The sequence below is a fragment of the Saimiri boliviensis genome, chromosome 15 (assembly GCF_048565385.1).
Source record: "Saimiri boliviensis isolate mSaiBol1 chromosome 15, mSaiBol1.pri, whole genome shotgun sequence".
NCBI classification, from domain to species: Eukaryota; Metazoa; Chordata; class Mammalia; order Primates; family Cebidae; genus Saimiri; species Saimiri boliviensis.
This window is the reverse complement of record NC_133463.1, coordinates 92,505,989-92,526,928: the sequence shown is the minus strand read 5'-3', so window position 1 is coordinate 92,526,928 and position 20,940 is coordinate 92,505,989. Positions and strand designations below refer to the sequence as shown.

At 45.7% G+C, this 20,940-nt stretch overlaps 1 protein-coding gene across 5 annotated transcripts; it reads right to left on the bottom strand.

The window, feature by feature from the left end:
• Positions 1-48: 48 nt before the first annotated feature.
• Positions 49-20,507, bottom strand: ZNF16 (zinc finger protein 16). 5 transcript variants are annotated; one of them, XR_012514221.1, is made up of 4 exons: positions 20,434-20,507; positions 17,505-17,709; positions 2,408-5,636; positions 49-2,319 (listed from the first exon to the last, which is right to left on the bottom strand). XR_012514221.1 is itself a non-coding variant. In XM_074387335.1 (3 exons), the coding sequence occupies exons 1-3, from the start codon at positions 18,957-18,959 to the stop codon at positions 3,787-3,789; spliced, it is 2,124 nt and encodes a 707-aa protein (XP_074243436.1). In that variant the 5' UTR covers positions 18,960-19,632; the 3' UTR covers positions 49-3,786. The 5 variants fall into 5 exon arrangements, 1 of the variants encoding a protein (XP_074243436.1); XR_012514222.1 differs by lacking the exon at positions 20,434-20,507 and adding an exon at positions 19,639-20,242; XR_012514220.1 differs by lacking the exon at positions 20,434-20,507 and adding an exon at positions 18,891-19,632.
• Between the last annotated feature and the right edge of the window lie 433 nt (positions 20,508-20,940).

Sequence of the window (20,940 nt, the reverse complement as noted above, 5' to 3'; positions counted from 1 at the left end):
TCTGCAGCTTCAAATCAAAGTGCAAAAGCCAGTGGACAGATATTGAACAATCAATACGTTGTTGTTACACAGTGGTTATGGACTAGCAATTCTGAAACTACTTTTAATATATTCCAAGATTAATAAAATCTATTATTGAGGATAATAGGGACCAAATTTTTGTTTTGAAAAAAGGGGTGCTGGGGGGCTACAAGTATGGAAAAAGAGAAGGATAGATTCAACTCTGTTATTAGACTGGAACTGATAGATTGAACTCTGTGGCATTGGACTGGAATTGATAGATTGAACCCTGTGGTATTGAACTGGAACTGATAGATTGAACTCTGTGGTACTGGATTGGAACTGATAGATTAAACCCTGTGGTATTGAACTGGAACTGATAGAATGAACTCTGTGGTACTGGACTGGAATTGATAGACTAAGTCCTGTGGTACTGAAATGGAACTGGTGGCACTGGAATAAATTAATGGTTTTAAATGCACTGATGGCTACGGAAATTGATACAAGATAGTGTGTTTAAACAGATACACTTACATTTATTTCCTAGCTCTGCTGAGAGAGCCCAGAAGCAGTGACACCCTCATGACAGTGAGCACACCTAACACCCAGATCTTGTTCTGTAAAAACTATTCTCCACAGAAAGGCACCAGGGCTCCTGGGAAAAGAACTTATTGGACAGCTGGGGCTTTACTGTGGGGAAGTCTGGCAGTCACAATCTTAACCAAGAAATAAAGATTACATCACCTGATATGGACCACAAAAACCATCACGGATCTCCTGATATGACACACCAAGGACAAATCTCTTATGTGGTTCCTGGCAAAATCATCAGGAAGCACTGGACAAACCCAAGGTGAAGGACAGTCTACAAAATAATTGACTCATGCTCTTCAAATATGGCAATATTTATCTTTGAAAGACAGACTGGATGGGCACGGTGGCTCACACCTGAAATCCCAGCAATGTGGGAGGCCCCAGTGGGAGAATCACTTGAGGTCAAGAGTTCAAGACCAGCCTGGACAACTTGGTGAAATCCTGTCTCTACTGAAAATATGCCCCCACCTAAAAAAAAATTAGCCAGACATGGTGGCACATGCCTGTGGTCTCAGCTACTTGGGAGGCTGAGGCATGAGAATAGCTTGAACTCAAGAGGTGGAGGTTGCAGCAAGCCAAGATCATGCCACTGCATTCCAGTCTGGGCAACAGAACAAGACTCTGTCCCAAAGTAAAAAAGACTGAAGAAGTACTCCAGATAGAAGGACATGACAACCACATATGTGTGATAGCTGATTGGATCCTCAGCCAGGAAAATTTAAAAAAAGAAATCCTATAAAGGGCATTACCAGGACAACTGGCAAAACATTAATAAGGTTTATAGATTATAGCATGTCATCATTCATTTTCCTGGCCAAGCACAATGGTTCATGTCTATAATCCCAGCACTTTGGTTGGATCACTTGAAGCCAGGAGTTTCAGACCAGCCTGGGGAACACAGGAAGACCCCATCTTTACAAAAAACAAAACTAACTAGCCAGGAAAGGTGACACACACCTGCAGTCCCAACTATTCAGGAGGCTGAGGTGGGAGGACTGCTTGAGCCCAGGTGGTTGAGGATGCAGTGTTGTGATTGCACCACTGCATTCCAGCCTGCATGACAGAGGAAGTCTCTGCCTCAAAAAAACCCAATTCATTTTCCAACTAATATTATGGTCATGAAAGAGAACATCCTTGTTCTTAGGAAGCACATGCTGATGTATTTAGGGGTAAAGCGCATCACATCCGCAACTCAGTCTCAGGGCAAAAATGTCTGTATCTACAGGGAGGGAGAATAAGAAAATGATACAGCAAACGTTACAAAATGCTAACTGGGGAATTTGACCGAAGAGATTTGAGTGTTCTTTGTGGTACTCATAATAGTTTTGTGTGTGAAATTATTTAAAAATGTAAAAACTACAAAAAATGTGGCTTATAGTGAACATATATCACTTATGACTATTGAAAGTCTCATAAAACTTCCTCAAGTTTTAGGAGCTGTCTACAGCCTTTCCAACAAAGCCATCATCTAAACTTCCTGGCCTCCCTTGCTGCTAGTGGTGAACGAGAATTGATTCAGGTGCTCAGATCTGTCTGGACAACTCTGAAGTCAAAGCAGAGTTAAATAGAAAAATTAGACTTCTGTCTGCTCACCTAGGTCACAGCAAAGCAGTGGGATTCCTAAATAGTCAGCGTTTCCCTTGGCAGGGGAGTTCCATGGAATGGTTCTGTATTCCTTCCTGGAAGCTTGGACCCCAGTCTACTTCTTCAGCTCTCTTAGTGCTTCTGTAAGATAACAATTTTCAGTTAATGTTAACAATGCCTAGCACAGAGTGCCAAGGACTGGGTACAGTTTAAAATACTTTGCACATACCGTTTCATTCAATCTTCACAAAACTCTTAACTGTAGGAAGAGTTTTGTGGTCAACACTTAGGTCTTGTATCTCTCCAGAGGACATACTGTGTGCTTGGGAGTGGCAAGGCAGATGGATGCTCTGTGGCTGTGGAAACTGTGCAGGAATCACCCACCTGCACACAGGCAACCACTCCACAGTATAGTCCCGTGGTCCCAAAACATATTTCAACTCCTGCAAGAATTCCAAGTCTCTGAGAAAATCCAGCTCTGATAGTCAACTTAGGTCACAGGGAGCATTCCAAAGCACAGTCAGCAAACCTTCCTATAAAGAACCAGAAAGTAAATACTTTGGCTTTGTGCACCATTTGCAATCACAACTGCTTGATTATGTGGTGCAAAAGCTGCCACAGCTATCTGTAAACAAATGGGTATATTGTGTTCCAACAAAACTTGGTCAGGGCTTGGTTTTTCATGAAACTATCTCCTGACACCCCCAGACCAGCTGTATAGTATTGAGGGGACCTCTCAGTATCCAGGCTTTCTCCTTGTTCAGGGGACTGGAGCACAGCTCTGAGAACTAAGGATGAGGGTGGGTGAGCTGGGCCCTCAGGGCAGGGCACTGAGTAGGTAGAAACAACAGCCTGGAAGCTTACAGGCATGAAAATGAAGTGCATGGAGAGAGCTTCCTCTGTAGCCAAGAAACTAGAAGCTGAAACAGCCATGCAGCAGCCCAGAATGGGAGATGGGGGCCTGAGTCCCAGCAGACCAGAGAGAGGAGAAAGCTGACCTCAGACTGCAGATACGCATAAAGAAAATTGGGGCAGTGGGCGAGCCTTGGGTTCAAGTCTTGGAACCAAAGGGACAAAGGAGGACAAAGAATTGGTGGTGATGAGTAGGTACCACTTCTGGGGAGGATGACAGAGCAATCATACCTGAAAAAACTCTTGACTTATATAAACAAAATATAAATTACAGCCAGTGACAAAGAATTTACCCCACCAAACTAATTACCAAACAAAAAAACTACTATGGTTATCTCAAACCAAATGTCACTTTATTTTTTTTTTTTGGTAACTTGATTACAATAATAAACTCTGTTGATGAATATGCAGCCTCCATAATCTTCTCCCTCATAACAAATGTGCAGCCTGTTCACAAGCTGTTAACAACCAAACCAAACCCAAGACGTCACAAGAGGCAGGAGCAGTGACAGTGAGAAGGCAGCCTGTAAAGGATGTTTCAAAGGAGGGTCCTAGGCCATGTGGCCACAAGTGGGGCAGTGGGGCAGTGAGCTAGGTCCAGGTTTTAGGTCTGGGAAGTGGCAGAGCCTCAGACAATGGCCAGACAGGAGTTGTAGAGGAAACTATTCTCAGTTTCACTCCTACCAGCCCAACAGGCTACTCCCTGGTGTGAATCAACTGGTGTTTAATCAACTTTGATCGCTGGCTGAAGGCTTTCCCACAAGCAGCACAGTCATAGGGCTTCACCCCAGTATGAATCCTCTGGTGCTGGATGAGGACGGAACGCTGACTGAAAGCTTTCCCACAGTCACTGCATTTGTAGGGGCGCTCGCCAGTGTGGATAATTTGATGCTGAATGAGGTGTGAGCTCTGGCTGAAGCCCTTACCACATTCAACACAGGTGTAGGGTTTTTCCCCAGTATGAACTTTCTGGTGGTGAATGAGATTTGAGCTTCGGTTGAAGGCTTTACCACACTGGTTACATTCGTGGGGCTTCAGCCCATTATGAATTCTCTGATGCTGAATGAGGGTTGAGCTCTGGCTGAAGGTTTTTCCACATTCAGTACATTCATAGGGTTTCTCTCCGGTGTGGACTCGCTGGTGAAGAATGAGATTGGAGCTACGACCAAAGGTCTTCCCACATTCATGGCACTCATAGGGTTTGTCACCTGTGTGCACGCCCTGGTGCTGAATGAGGGCTGAGCTGTGGCTGAAGGCCTTCCCACAGACACTGCATCTGTATGGCTTCTCTCCCGTGTGAATTATCTGGTGCTTTCGGAGAACTGAGCTATAACTAAAGGCTTTTCCACATACATTACACACATGAGGCTTTTCTCCAGTGTGAATTCTCCGATGCTGAATAAGGCTGGAGCTCTGACTAAATGCTTTCCCACAGTCGCTGCACTTATAGGGTTTCTCTCCAGTGTGAACCCTGTGGTGCTTAATGAGGTTTGAGACCCGACTGAAGGGCTTGCCACAATCATTACACTCATAAGGCTTCTCTCCAGTGTGGACCCTCTGGTGCTTCCTCAGGTGTGCGCTCTGGCTGAAGGCTTTCCCACACTCACCACACTCAAAAGGCTTCTCACCTGTGTGAGTCCTGTGGTGTTTGATGAGGTTTGAGCTTCGCCTGAAGGCCTTCCCACACTCACTGCATACATACGGCTTCTCCCCAGAATGGATTCTTTGATGTTGGATGAGGTTTGAGCTCCGCCTAAAAGCCTTCCCACATTCATTGCATTCGTAGGGCTTCTCACTCATGTGAGACTTTTGGTGCTTCTTAAGGCTTGAGTTCTGGCTGAAAGCTTTTCCACATTCATTACACATATAAGGCCTCTCACTGCTGTGGTGACTCTGATGCCCAGAAAAGTCTGAGTGCCCATGGAAGGCTTTCCCACACTCGCTGCACCGGTAGGCTTTCTCACTCATGTGAGATTGATGATGGTTTTTAAGAACTGAGTTCTGGCTGAAGGTTTTCCCACAATCATCACACATAAAGGAAGTCTCCCCAGTGTGGGCTATTTGACGCTCAATAAGGTCAGGATTTCCTCTGAAGGTTTTCCCACACTCATTACATATGAGTGGACTTTCAGCTGTGGGAAGCCCCTCATGACCGGTTAGATCCACACTGTGCTGGAAGCTCTGGTCATCCATGCCGTATGGATGTGGCCTCTCTTCTGTAGGGATTTCCTGACATGCCATGAAGTTTGGGCTCAGACTGAAGCGACTGTCAAAACCATTATAGTCCAGATCTTTCTCCCCAAAGGGGCCCCTAAGGAGCCCCATGGTCACTGGTGTGAAGTCCCCCTCCTGGGAGAGCGACTGCAGCATCCTGCCTTCAGGGACTCCCCAGTCTCTTTCTGCTACATCATCACATAGATCTCCAAGCTCGGGCACCTGGGAAACATCACCAGCATAGTTTTCTGGTATTTCTGCCTGTGATTCCAAATCTTCACAAATGTCTTCCTTGTGAAGAAACTCCTTGTCTTCGGTCCTGCTGTCACAATCTGAAACAATAAATATAATGTCATTTGAAGGCAGTGCTGCAGCAGAAGCAGGAACTCAGACAGCCAGACTTGCACCCAATAACTCTGGAGGAGGCAAGGGGTGCACGGGACCACCAGGGTAGCAGTCCAGATCAGAGGGCATCAGGGAGGGGAGGGAGGAGCGCTGGGTGACAAGGCTGCATGGGGGCTGTAGATGAGTGAGAGCTCTTGATGACCTGCTCTCCCCAGGACTTCACATCTCAGCAAATGTTCCTGCAGTCTGCCTTCTGGCTCAGGCCAAAATCCTGGGCGTCCCTTGACTCCCCTCTTCCTTGACACCCACAGCAAGCCACTGGCAAGACCTGTCAGCTCTACCTTGGAATGAAGCTCAAATCCAGGGCTTCTCACCTCTCCCACCTATACCAGAAAAACATCTGACACCACTCTTTACATATTTTACCCTTTGTTCTTTCCACACTGCCAGGTGTGAGCCTTATCACCTACCTCCAGTTCTCTCAGTGCATGCTAATGGCATTCAGCTTGGTCTTAGGAGTCACTAGTGTGGAGAGAGACCCTGTTGCACACAGAGAAACATAGCTGGCTCTCAGGGCATGGCAGGTTGAGTTGCATGGAGGCATCACTCAACCACTCCTGTGTGGAATGTCAGATTCCATCCTACTCAACAGAGGTCCCTTTAGAGACTGCTATGTCCTGTGAAAGCCACCTGTACCTTCGAAAACCTGCAATCCTGATTGGTTTGCTAGGCGGCTTTTGGCCTAGTAACAATGTGCATCATCTTTCTGCAGGCAGAAATGCACGCAACGCTCCGTGACTGCCAGAAAAGGCTTCAGCACCACTCTTTCCCGTCTTCACACCTGCAGAACAAAGAAACCCTCATGTACCTGTGTCCCTTACTCATATGAAGATGTACAGTCTCTCATTCGAACTGACATCCCAGGCCACACTGCCACCTGAATGCTGAGCAGCTTCCCTGGCCTCCAACCTCCCCTCTGCCCACAGCCTGGTGACATCAGACCCAGCAACATCATGCACTCAAACATCCTGTCAGTGCCTCTTGGGCCTGTGTGTGACCCAGGCCCTCCCACACCCCACCTCCACCTCTGCTCCTGCTATACTCTGAGCAGGGAAGATGTGTCCACCTTTGGGTCTGTCCTGCCCAGAGCACTCTCCACATGGCCCTCGGGCTGCCTGCTTCCCTTCCACAGGCTTTGCTGGAGAGCCCTTCCATGATCATAAATGCCAGCACCCTACCCAGTTTACTCGCTACCATCCTGGCTATCTCTCGCAGCCTGGATCACTCCCTGATACAGGACTGCATCCCCAAAAATGGAAGCCCTCTGGTCTAGCTGCAGTCAGTAGTGCTGACTGGGTGGTGAAGGATGCCCTCGGATGCCCCTCCCACCCAACTCCTGGGGCCCATCCTGCTCCCTCACTGCCTCTCCCCGTCTGGGACTTCCAGAATCTGCCATAAAAGCATTCCATTCCTGCCTCCAGTCTGAATTGTCTGTTCCCAAGGAGCTGTGGTGTCAATGCAGATCCAATCTGGCCACTGGGCCAGCCCTCGCCATGACCCTCCTACTACCTGCCCCTCTGCCCACTGCTTTCTTGGTGACACTTCATGCTGGGCCACTTGACACCTGTGGCTCAGACACACTGTGTTGTGCTGCTTTCAGCCAGGATACCCTCTTGTAGCTGCCTGTTTCCTGGAGTCTGGGACCAGGCCTCTCCTCTCCTGCCAAGCTGCCCTACATGCCAACACACAGATGCAGGTATCTCTCTTTACCACCCTGCTGCCTCTTGGCAGGCCTGCTGCTATACATTTCACATGGGCTGTAGGAGCCCTCCCTGTGTCCCCCACCAGCTTCAGCTCTCCGTGTCAGAAACCCAAGCCCTGGCTCCAGGGGGTGTCTGGGAAGTGTGGCATCTAAATGCTGCTGGGCTCCCAGGAGCAATGAGGGATGGGGGCTGCTGGGACAGGTGAGGTCTGAACAGAAGTCTTCAGCCCTGACAGGGATGTCCTAGGACTCACTGTCCCATCATCCACTGCCCCTGCCAAACCCTGACCTAGGAGACCCTTGTCCTCTTCTGGCTGTGTGGAGAAGTGACGCAAGGAAGGATGAAGAAGGATGTGCCAACAACACAGACAACAGTCAGAAAGGCATTTCTGTGAAGGGTCAGAGAGGAGCTGTGTTAGGCATTATGGCTATATGTTCTTTGTCATATGGTCTTGTTTTTAAAACCCTTGAAAAACACCACAAAACCATTCTTAGCTTGCAGGATGTAAAAAGCAGCCCACTAGCTGGATTTCGTGACCTCCAACTGAGATGAGATGTCACTGGTGCGGACCAGGAGACAGTGACCATGAGGAACTGGTTTTCTAGCCCAAGCCACTGTTTAGATAGATAAAAGTATTTTATAGAGACAGGAACTAAAGATGAATTCTGTAGGTAAAATGGTGAGAGATCACTTTTTGGATGGACTAAATTCAATGTAATTCTGTGTAATATAAGAACTGTGGGGAAAAAATGAGTTCCTCTACGGAAAGGAAATAGAAAATAAAAACTATTATTTTCCTGTAAGAAAATCTTTTTTAAAAGTCAGTAAAATTTGAGCTTAAAGGTGAAGGAAAAGACTTGAAAGCAAATACAGTTGCTCGCACTATACAGACACCCAATTGGAGAAAAGGACAAGGACTCTGGGCCCTTCTAGAATGAAACACACCAGCAGAGGAAACATCCTTATGATTAAAGACTTGCAATGAGTGACTTCCAGGTTTGTGAAACAGCTTAGAAAATTACTCAGGTCCTAAACCATGCTTGTGTGAATGCTGTGTGTGACTGTGACGCATCCACGGTTGCATCACAACTTCCCTCAGTGCCTTGGCTGGGCTGTCTGTTGAACAAACCCCAGAGGCACCTCACACTCAGGTCAGGGGGGCTCCTTAGTTCTACATCTCCTACAGCAAGTTGTTTTCATTTGACTTAAAAATTTGCTGGGGGGAAATTCACATAACATAAAATCACTCTAAAATGAGCAATCCACTGGCATTTAGTACATCTATAATGTTATGCAACCACTACCTCTATTTTCAAAGCATTCCCGTAACTCGAAAGGAAAACTTCTTACCCATGAAGCAGTTTATCCCCATCTACCACTCCCTCCAGCTCCTGGCAACCATCAATCTGGATTTGGTCTCTACAAATTTACCTATTATGGATATTTCATATAAATGGAATTATATAGGATGTGACCTATTGTGTCTGGCTTCTTTCACTTGGCATGTTTTGGAGATTCATCCATGTGTAGCATGTACAGTATTCCCTTTTCATGGATAAATTATACTCATTTGTATGTAGATACCACAATTTATCATTCATCCATTGATGGACATTTGGGCTGTTCGTACCTTTTGGCTATCATGAATACTGCTGCTGTGAACATGATACACATGTACTTGTTTGAGTACATGTCTTCAATTCTTTTGAGTATATACCGAGAAGTGGTACTATGTTCAAACTTTTGAGGAACCACCAAATTATTTTTCAGAGTAGTTGTGCCATTTAACATTCCTGGCAGCAATGTATGAGGATCTCAATTTCTCCACATCCTCTTGAACATCTTTTACCTTTTGGTTTTTTGATTATAGACATCCTCATGAATGTCAAATAGTAATCTCATTATGATTTTGATCTGCATTTCTCTAATGACCAATATTAAACTTTTTTTTTTTTTTTAAGATGGAATCTCATTATTGTTGCCCAAGCTGGAGTGCAATGGTACGATCTCAGCTAACTGCAACCTCCACTTCCCAGGTTCAAGTAATTCTCCTGCCTTAGCCTCCCAAGTAGCTGGGATTACAGGCACCCTCCACCACAACTGGCTAAATTTTGTATATTTAGTAGAGACAGGATTTCACCATGTTAGCCAGGCTGGTCTTGAACTCCTGACCTCAGATGATCTGACTGCCTCAGCCTCCAAAAGTGCTAGGATTATAGGCATGAGCCACAGCACCTGGCCAATGTTAAGCTTATCTTTTCTTTTGCTTCTTAACCATTCATATATTTTCTTTGGAGAAATGTTTATTCAAGTTTATTTATTTATTTATTTATTTGATGGAGTCTTGCTGTTACCTAGGCTGGAGTGCATGGCAGGATCTCAGCTCACTGCAACCTCTGCCTCCCAAGTAGCTGGGATTACAGATGTGTGCTGCCAATCCCAGCTAATTTTGGTGATTTTAGTAGAGACAGGGTTTCACCATGTTGGCCAGGGTGGTCTTAAACTCCTGATTGTAGGTGATCCACCCACCTCAGCCACCCAAAGTGCTGGAATTACAGGTGTGAGCCACCATTCCCAGACCTTTACCTGTTTTTAAATTGGGTAGCTTGTGTTTTGTTGTTGAAATGTAAGACTTTTTTATATATCTTATATACTACACCCTTATCAAAACATAATTTGCAAATTTCCCCCCATTCTGCATGATGTTTTTTCCTTTTTTTTTTTTTTTTTTTTTTTGAGTCAGAGCCTTGCTCTGCAGGACAGACCTCAGCAGGTGCTGATCAATGTCTCAGGTGGTGACCCCAACATAACCAACACCATATTCTAGACATTTTGACAGTTAATATTAAAGTCTTCCGCCGGGCGCGGTGGCTCACGCCTGTAATCCCAGCACTGTGGGAGGCCGAGGCGGGTGGATCACAAGGTCAAGATACCAAGACCATTCTGGTCAACAAGGTGAAACCCCATCTCTACTAAAAATACAAAAATTAGCTGGGCATGGTGGTGCGTGCCTGTAGTCTCAGCTACTCAGGAGGCTGAGGCAGGAGAATTGCTTGAACCCAGGAGGCGGAGGTTGCGGTGAGCCAAGATCGCGCCATTGCACTTCAGCCTGGGTAACATGAGCAAAACTCCGTCTCAAAAAAAAAAAAATTAAAGTCTTCCAATACATGAACACAAGATGCCTTCCATTTATTCGTAATTTTTTAAATTCCTTTCCACAATCTTTTGCAATTTTCAGTGAATAAGTCTTAAGCCTACTGGGACAAATTTAGTCCTAGGTTTTTATTTTTCCTATTGATGTCATTGTATATGGAATTGCTTTCCTAATTTCCTTTTCAGACTGTTCACTGCTGGTATACAGAAACAACTGATTTCGTGTGTTGTTCAGTTACTGCAACTTTGCTGAATTTGTTTATTAGCTCTAGTAGCTTTCTCATGGATTCTTTGGGATTTCATATATATGGAGTTCCATCTTATGGAAATATAATTTTACTTCATTTTCCAACTGGATGCCTTTTATTTATTTATTTATTTATTTATTTATTTATTTATTTATTTTTGAGATGGAGTTTTGCTCTTGTTACCCAGGCTGGAGTGCAATGGCGCAATCTCGGCTCACCACAACCTCCGTCTCCTGGGCTAAGGCAATTCTCCTGCCTCAGCCTCCTGAGTAGCTGGGATTACAGGCACACATCACCATGCTCAGCTAATTTTTTTTGTATGCTTAGTCGAGACGGGGTTTCACCATGTGGACCAGGATGGTCTCGATCTCTTGACCTCGTGATTCACCCGCCTCGGCCTCCCAAAGTGCTGGGATTACAGGCTTGAGCCACCGCGCCCGGCGCCTTTTATTTCTTCTTGACTAATTGCTCTGGTTAGAACTTGCAATAGGAGGTTGCACGGTGGCATGTTTATCTTGTTCCTGACCTTTGGGGAAAAGTTTTGCTCTTCACTACTGTGTATGATGCCATCTTGAGGGTTTTCACAAATGCCCTTTATCATGTTCAGGAGGTCCCCTTCTATTACAAGTTTTATGAATGCTTTTTTAAAAAAAATTACGAAACTGTTAGATTTTGTCTATTTTGTCTGCATAAATTGAGATGATCATAGTTATTCTCCTTCATTCCATTAGCGTGATGAGTTACAATAGCAGGTTTTCTTACGTTGAACCACCCTTATATCCTGGGTTAAATCCCACTTGGTCATGAGGTATAATATCCTTAATATGCTACTGGATTCAGTTTTCTGTTTTTTTGTTGGGAGTTTTACATCTCTAGCCATAAGGGATAATGGTTTGTAATTTTCTTTTCTTGTTGTCAAGAAAGAAATATCTTCATCTGGCTTTGGAATCAGTGTAATGTTGACCTTACAGAGTTAGGAAGTGTTCTCTTCTCCTTTGAAACAGTTTGCAAATGTTTGGTATTAATCCATTAAATGCTGGTAGAAGGCTTGGTATTAATTCATTAAATTTAACTTTAAAGCCCTTGTGGGCCAGGCATGGTGGCTCACACCTCTAATCCCAGCACTTTGGGACTCCAAGGCAGGGGGATCACAAGGTCAAGAGACCGAGACCATCCTGGCCAACATGGTGAAACCCCATCTCTACTAAAAATACAAAAAATCAGCTGGGCGTGGCAGTGTATGCCTGTAATCCCAGCTACTTGGGAGGCTGAGACAGGAGAATTGCTTGAACTCAGGAAGCAGAGGTTGTAGTGAGCTGAGATCTCACCATTGTACTCCAGTCTGGGTGACAAAGTAAGACTCTGCCTTAAAAAATTAAGAAAAGCCATTGTCCTGGACTTTATTTTATTGGGAGTCTTTATTAACTCAATCTCTGTTAGAAATCTGTTCAGATTTTCTACCTATGCTTGAGTCAGTTTTAGGAATTTGTGTTTCTATTGATTTGTCCCTTTCAATTATCTAATTTGTTGGTGTACAACTAGACCCAATATTCTCTTGTTTTACTTTTGTAAGGTTAGTAATGTCCCCACTTTCATTTCTGATTATAGCTATTTGTGCCTTTTTTTAAATCAAAGTTTATCTTTTCACAAAACCAACTTTTGATTTTGTTGATTCAATTGATTTTCTACACTATTTCATTTAACTCTGTTCTAACCCTTATTATTTTCTTCCTTCTGCTAGCTTTGAACTTTATTTGCTCTTCTTTTTATAGTCCTTTAAGATGTAAAGTTAGGCTACTGATTTATATCTTTCTTTCTTCCATTTTTTTTTTTTTTTTTTTTTTTTTTGAGCCAGGGTCTCACTCCCATTGCCCAGGCTGGAATGCAGTGGCATGATTTCAGCTCATTGCAGCCTCTACTTCCTGAGCGTAGGTGATCCTCCTACCTCAGCCTTAGAAGTAGCTAGGACTATGAGCACAAGCCACCATGCCTGGCTAATTTTTTGTATTCTTAGTAGAGACGGGGTCTCAACCATGATGCCCAGGCTGGTCTTGACCTGCTGGGCTCAAGCAAACAACCCACCTCAGCCTCCCAATCACACCTGGCCTCTTTCTTCCTTTTTAACAAAGTGTTTACTGCTATAAATTTCCCTTTTGACACTGCCTTCACTAAATCCCATAAGTTTTAGCATGTTGTGTTTTCATTCATTTGTCTATAGGTATTGTCTAACTGTCTGATTTCTTATTTGCCCACTGGTTTCTTTATTTCCATACATTTGTATACTTTCCAGTTTCCCCACTGTTACTGGTCAGAGAAGGCACTTTGCATAATTTTAATCTTTTTAAATTTATTGAGACTTGTTCTGTGGTCTAACATACAGTTTGTGTTACATGTACACTTGAGAAAAATGTTTATCTTCTTTTCTGAGTTTTTATATACTTCTGTTTTCACCCATTTGGACTACTATAACAAGATACATTAGACTGGGTTATTTATAAACAACAGAAATTTGCTGCTCACAGTTCTGGAGGCTGCAAAATTCAGATCAAAGTGCCAGGATATTCACTGCCTGATGAGATTTGTCCCTCCTAGGTATTGCCTTCCATGTGTACTCACAGGGTAGAAGGGTAAGAAAAGAGGCTAACAAGCTCCCTCAGGCCTCTTATAAGGGCATAATCCCATTCACAGGGCTCTGCTCTCATGACCTAGTAACCTCCCAAAGGCCCCACCTCTTAATAACAATACACTGGGAATTAAATTTCAAGATATAAATGGAGGGGTGGGGGTGGGGCACAAACATTCAGATCATAGCAATGTCCATTAGGTCTAGTTGGTTTACAGTGCTATTCAAGTCCCCTATTTGCTTAATGATCTTCTGTCTAGATGTTCTACCCATTTTTCAAAGTAGAGTACCAAAGTGTCTATTACTATAGAGCTATTTATTTCTCCCTTCCAATCTCTCTCTGTCTGCTTCAGATAGTTTGGAGCCATTTTTTATGTGTATCTGCTTATAACTGCAGTATCTTCTGGATGAATCTACTCTTTTATAAATATATACCACCCTTCTTTGCTGTCTATTTTGTCTAATGTTAGTATAGTCACCCCAGCTCTCTTTTGGTTATTCTCTGCATGGAATACTTTTTCCACCTTTCACTTTAAACTTATTTGTATCTTTTAATCTAAAGCTTCTTGTGGCATACAGTTGGACCATGCTTTCTTATACATTCTGTCAATATTTGCCTTTTGACTGGAGAGTTTACATGTTAAGTAATTAATGAAAAGGATGGACTTCTGCCATTTTGTTGTTTCTGATGTATCTTTTACCTTTTTGTTCCTCAATTCCTCTGCTGCTGTATTCTTGTGTATTACCTTTTTTGTAGTGTACCATTTTAATTCTTGCATTACTTTTTGTGTTCAATTTTAAGATTTTTTTTTCTTAATGGAGTTTTGCTCTGTTATCCAGGCTAGAGTGCAGTGGCACGACCTCGGCTTACTACAACCTCTGCCTCCTGGGTTCCTGTGATTCTCCTGCCTAGCCTCCCAAGTAGCTGGGATTACAGGTGCTCACCACCATTCCCGGCTAATTTTTGTATTTTTAGTAAAGACAGGGTTTTGCCATGTTGGTCAAACTCCTGACCTCAGGTGATCCACCTGCCTTGGCCTCCCAAAGTGCTGGGATTATAGGTGTGAGCCACTGTCCCTGGCCTGTCTGTAAGATATTTTCTTACTGGTTACCACAATGACTGCAATAAATGTTCTAACATCCTAAAACAATTTATACCAATTTAGCCTCAAAAACATAGAATCTCTGCTTCTTTACAGCTGCTACCCCCTTTATGTTGTTGTCATCACTGATTACATCTTTATACATGGTGGGGTAAAACACATAGACTTATAATGCAGACCTTTTATGTATTTGTCCTTTAGATGACGTAGGAAATATGCAATGGCAAAAACCACAATTACTTTTGCACCAACCCAATACAAAGTGGATTTACAAACCAAAAGCAGGGATACTAACTTTTATACTTACCTATGTATTTAGTTACCTTTACTGGAGGTCTTTATATTTGTATGGCTTTGAGTCTAGTGTTCTTTCATTTCAACCTTTGGGACTCCCTTTAGCATTTCTTCTTGTAGGGCAGTCTATTTGTAACAAGCTTCCTCAGCTCTTATCTGTCTGGATATGTTTTAATTTCTCCTTCCTTTTGAAGAATAATTTTGCTAGATAACAGAATTCTTAGTGGACAGGTTTTTTTTTCCGCCTCTTAAGAGTTTAAGCTGTCCCACTGCCTTTTGACTTCCATGAGTTCTGATGAAAAATCGGCTAGAAATATTACTGAGAACCCCTTGTTCAGGATACATCCCTTCTCTCGTCCTGCTTTCAGGATTCCTGGTTTGTCTTTCAACAATTTGATTAGAAAGAGACCTGGTGTGGATCTCTTTAAACTGACTCTAAGGCCAGGCGCGGTGGCTCACGCCTGTAATCCCAGCATTTTGGGAGGCCGAGGCGGGTGAATCACGAGGTCGAGAGATCGAGACCATCCTGGTCAACATGGTGAAACCCCGTCTCTACTAAAAGTACAAAAAATTAGCTGGGCATGGTGGCGTGTGCCTGTAATCCCAGCTACTCAGGAGGCTGAGGCAGGAGAATTGCCTGAACCGAGGAGGCGGAGGTTGCGGTGAGCCGAGATCACGCCATTGCACTCCAGCCTTGGTAACAAGAGCGAAACTCCATCTCAAAAAAGAAAAAAAAAAACCGACTCTATTCAGTTCGTTGAACTTCTCGCATGTGTAGACATGTCTTTCATCACATCTGGAATACTTTCAGCCATTATTTCTTCAAATATTCTTTTCATTCCCTTCTCTACTCTTTTCCTTTTTGAACACCCATACTATGCATGTTGGTCTACTTGATGGTGTCCCATGGTTCATTAACTTCGCTTTTCTTGGATTTTTTCTCTCCTCAAACTTAATGATTTCAATTGTCTTATCTTTAAATTTGTAGATGTATCTGCCTGCTCAAATCTACTGCTGAAACTCTAGCAAAATTTCCACCTCATTTTATTATACTTTTTAGTTCCAGATTTTCTATGTTTCTTTTGCAATTTGTATTTCTTTTTTGATATTTTCATTTGTTCACACATCATTTTCCTGGTTCTTGTAGTTCTCTATGATTTCTTTTAGCTCTCTGAGCATATTTGAGACAGTTGATTTAAAGTTTTTATCTAGTTAAGTCCAATGTCTGTGATTTCTCCAGGACACTTTCTGTCAGTTTACTTTTTTCCTTTGAATGGGACATATTTTCTTGTTTCTTTGTATGCTTCATGATTTTTATTTTGCTAAAAACTGCACATCTGAGTATCAAAATGTGGTACCCCTACCCTAGACTTTGCTATTTTTGAATGCTGAAGACTAGAGTCACAGGTTCATTAAGTTACTTAATCAAACTATTTTTGCAAAGCCTATTCTTTGTCGAGTACAGTCACTGAAGTCTTTTTCTTCAGCTTGTGTTCAACTAGTGTTTTGACAGTTGAATCCTGTCAAACTGTGATTTCTTTGAATGTCAAGGGGAAAATCAAAACACTTCTCCCAGTCTTTGTGGACTGACTGTGTGTTGGGGTACTTTTTAAGCACTGTTTAGAACTCTTTTGAGTTTACTGCCTTTACTTAGCCTAGAGATTAGCCAAATAAGAAAGCTCATGGTCTTAACTGGTCTTTTCTGAGCACACATTCATGCATGGGTATGCATGTGACTGACTTCCTGGATTCACCAGTATAAAAGTGTGTTTTTTGGGTTTTTTTTGTTTGTTTTTATTTTTTTTTTTGAGACAGAGCCTCAGTCCAGTTTCCCAAGCTAGAGTACAGTGGCATGATCTCAGCTCACTGCAACCCCTGCCTACCAGGTTCAAGTGATTCTCATGCCTCAGCCTCCCAAGTAGCTGGGATTACAGGTACGTGTCACCACACCTGGCTAATTTTTGTACTTTACTTTAGTAGAGACAGGGTTTTGCCATGTTGGCCAGGCTGGTCTCAAACTCTTGGCCTCAAGCAATCCGCCCACCTTGGCCTTCCAAAGTGCTGGGATTATAGGCGTGAGCCACCACACCCAGCCTTTCTTAATTTTTTAGTACAGACAGGATTGTGACATGTTATACAGGCTGCTCCTGAACTCCAGGCCTCATACAATCCCCCTGCCTTGGCCTCTCAAAGGGCTTGGATCACAGGTATGAGCCACCACACCCAGTCCAAGGGTGCTTTTGAAATGCCTTTATTTTCACACAAGAAACCCCTCAGCTTTTCTTCCTAGGCTTTAGATGGCTAACTGTATAGGTAACCATAGTACAAAGGCCAGGACTAGAATAGAGTCCTGAGGGGAGGGGGCTGCCACTAGCCTGGTTATTGAACTGGGAAGGGGTCAGGACTATAGGGCAAATCAAAGCACCCCAGAGGCCACAATGTCGTGCCTCTTTGTGTCAAGTGGGGAAAACACAGTTCTGCTCAAGGTGCCAGGGGCCAGGCTAGGTCAACTTCCTTGCTGACATCCAGCCTTGGCTCCTTAAGTTAATGAGTACCCCCTTCACCCTCCCCACCTATGATCACACAGATGCCTCCTAGAGGTAAGCACAGGGCTCCATGGACATCATTTCCTCAGAATAAGGGCACCAGTGGGGAAATGTTCTTAAAGTACCTGGCTGCTGGTAGTGAGTGCAGATAGCTTCTGCCTCAGTATCACCACAGCAGAGGGGAGTACAGACTGCAGATCCAGAGTGGGTCACAGCAGGAGCATCACTCACACAGGTGTGGGCTGCTGGGGTCCAAGGGGATGGTCCTGGAGCTGGGAGCTCCATTTCTGCCTCCTCCTGGCGAGTTCTGAGGCCAGGCATGACTAGGACCTGAAGACCAGAAAGAACACAGGTAAGTACATAGACAGGCTAGCTCCAGGGATTTATCCTTCCATAAGGAAGGGGTCTCTTCCTCTACTCCTATAGCCCAAGACCTGAAAAGGGCCTGGTGCTGTCAGGTCTCAGGGGTTGATGCTATGTTCCCTGATCCTGAACCCAAAAAGAGGGAGTCAGCCATGGAGACACAGACTCACAAGCCAGGGCCACAGGTATAAAGGAACAAGTTGCTGACCCTAAGGCAAGGTGGGCTAATGGGGCCCAGGTCTGCCCTGATAGGAGGGCAGTCCCACAGGGTCTGTATCCTGCTGTGGGCCCACTCTTCGCACTCCATATTGCTGACATTCACAATGCTCTGAAGCTGGGCATGCCAGACCCAACTAGAGCGGGAGAACAGCAGCTCCAAAGGCTGAGCAGCCAGAGGCAGCCTGTGCTGCAGACCCACTTGTAGTCATTATGCATCAATGCCTACCAATCCTAGTGGTCAATTCTGTCTGAGATCCACCATCCTGGCAGCATCCACAGCAGGTGTTCCCATCTTTACTTGCCTGGGACGTTCTCCCAGTGCACCAGCTACTCCCTCCTAGCCTCTCATTCCCCTTTTCATGTTGGCACCCCAGTGTTCACTTCTGTACTGACACCAACTTCCTTGATGATTATGTCCAGCCTTAAGGCATCAACACCCCTGTTAAGACTCACAAACTTAGGCTCATCTCCAGTCCTAACCACTCTCTCTGAGCAGGAGATAAGACACTCCCATGTGGAGGCACGATGGGCTCCTCACACGGACCAAGTTACTGATTCTCCCTACCCCCTGTGTAAATGCACCATACCCTGCCCGGGGGCGCACTGGGAGAACTGACACACCTCGGCCCTTCACTCACATTGTACTGACATTGACTCCTCTGCCCTCATGGGACCAGCTGAGAGTGAGGGTGTGGTCAAGGGGATCTGCAAAGGGGATCTGAAGAAAGGTGCCAGAAGGATGGTGCAGGGAGTCAAAGTGATGGTAGGTGTCACCCAGAGTGGGAAAGAAAGAAGGGCTGGGTAGTGCACCTGGACTCAGATCATCATCAAGGAGGAGTGCACAGCTGGCGGTCTGGGTGAAAAGGTCAGAGGACGAGTGTAGGGACAAAGCTTGAGGGAGAAGGCAAAGAGATATGAACAGAGCTCACAGTGATGGTCACTGTCGACAGATGATAAGTGGGCTTGGCTGCCAGATGAAGGTGAAGCATTGGCCACATTGCTATATCACGAGAGACAAAACAAACAAAACATCTCAGGATTAACCTGGCTGGGTGCTCAGAGGAATGGTGTGAGATGAGATTCAAAGCAGGCAGAGCACTAAGGTGTCTACCACGTGGCAGCAGAAACAGAGCACAGACATGGGGGGTGGGGGTGACAAGGCCCTCGGTGACTGCATCTGCCTGCCCTTACAGTGCAGAGCCCAGTTTCCACGAGGGAAACCTCTCCTCATACAAGGGGAGATGTAATAATCTGCAATATTTAGTTCATTTTATTTAAAAATACTTTAAATTCTCATTGTTTCTGAATGGGGGCATAGTCACACGGCTCAAAATTTAAAAGGCAAAAAAGTATTTATGGTGAAAAACGCCCAAACAGCCACTCAGTTTCCCTTGTTTCTAGTGTACCCTTCCACATTAATCTAGGCTCACACAGCATGTATACACACATGTATACAGAAGGCGCGCGCACACACACACACACACACACACACACACAACGATGCTATTGCTTCACACCTTATTTTTCTCACGTCATTACGTGTGGGATCCTGCCTATCAGCCCACAGAATAAACGCTCCCTCTCCCCCGTGTCCGTACCCCGGGAACTTGGGCTTATGTTACACTATATGCCAAAAGGGGCTCTGCAGAGGGAATTAAGGTTACGGGCGTGAACTACCTTGTGGACCCAATCTAATCAAACGACCCCTTAAAAGCCCGAGAAGGATCTGACGGGTCCTCGTGGAAGGACCGTGGAGAGCTGAGGGCCACTCAGCCAGGCAGCCAACGCTTCCGTGGAGCGACCCCAAGGAAAGAAGATTCGCCCGACAGCCTGAACGAAGTCGGTGGCGGAGTCTGCCGGCCGAAGGCTAAGCCAGCCTGCTCCCGAGGACGCGCAGCGGCGAGAGCCGGCCGCGCTCCCCCAGCAAGCGGCGACAGCACGGGCCCGGGCCGATCCCTCCGCACCTCCCGCTCGGCGGGAGAACGAGTCCAAACTCTCCTCCCTCCCGGGAGTGCCTCCTCCAACGGAGCGCGAGCCCACCCGACGGGGCGGGGACACCTGCGGCCGAGAGAAACCCCCTTTCCCCCAGCTCCGCTCCACGCATCTCCGACTCCGCACGGAAGACCAGGACCCGCGAGCCCACCGTCTCCCACGCCCCGGGAACCACCCCCCGTCACTGCTGCCCCGTCCTCCCGAACTGGAACGCCGCCCGTCCGCGGTCCCGGCTCCCGGACCCTACCGAGGGCCCCCCCTGGAGATCCCTCCCCCGGAGGCCGCCCCCCAGCTCCGACCTCCGGCCCAGGCCGAGCGGCCCCTGCCCCGCCCCCGCCCCACAACCCCACGGCGCGGCTCCGCCCCCGCCCGGGACCCAGTCTCGCCGCCCGCCGCGTACGACCCCTAAGGGGCCCCCAGGCCCCCCCAACCGTTGGGGACGCGCGGTCCCAAGGGTGGAGCGTCACAGAACCGACTCACCTCCTCAAGGGGTCGCGCTTGGAAGAGAGACAGCCCTGCAGCGCGAAGGCGTCTCAGCCGAGGCCGGCGGATGCCCCAGGAAGTCCCGCCTCAACTTCCGGCCCGCGACTCAGTCTATCTGGGACAGCGTAGTCTCTCTAGACAACGGGAGGCCGGGGCGACTCTGTGGTTCAGCCCCAGACCTGTTTCCGCTAATCCTGAGCCCAGAGACCCTTATGTTCCCCTTTATCAGAGTGGACCCGTGCACTGAACAAGGCGACAAATAAAGAAAAGGGAACACTGTTAGAAATGCAGAGATAATGAGCTATACTGTTGTAGTGGGAGATTTTAACACACAGGTCCGCAGAATCTGAACAGATTGTAGCTTGATAAAAACGTAAGGCTACGTGCCTGGAAGAACTGAATCCTTCAATCAATAACTGATTCGATAGATAAATAGAATTCACATTCCTTCAGTAGCTAATACGTTTTCGTGTGACTGTGCATGGATCATTTATAATACAGAAA

Coding starts and splice junctions, on each gene's coding strand:
- ZNF16 (XM_074387335.1), bottom strand. CDS start 18,959: ATGTGGCCAATGCTTCACCTTCATCTGGCAGCCAAGCCCACTTATCAT. Junction 17,710..18,890: donor TGTCGACAGTGACCATCACT/GTGAGCTCTGTT, acceptor TCTGGTCTTCAG/GTCCTAGTCATGCCTGGCCT. Junction 5,637..17,504: donor CACTCACTACCAGCAGCCAG/GTACTTTAAGAA, acceptor TTATTGTTTCAG/ATTGTGACAGCAGGACCGAA.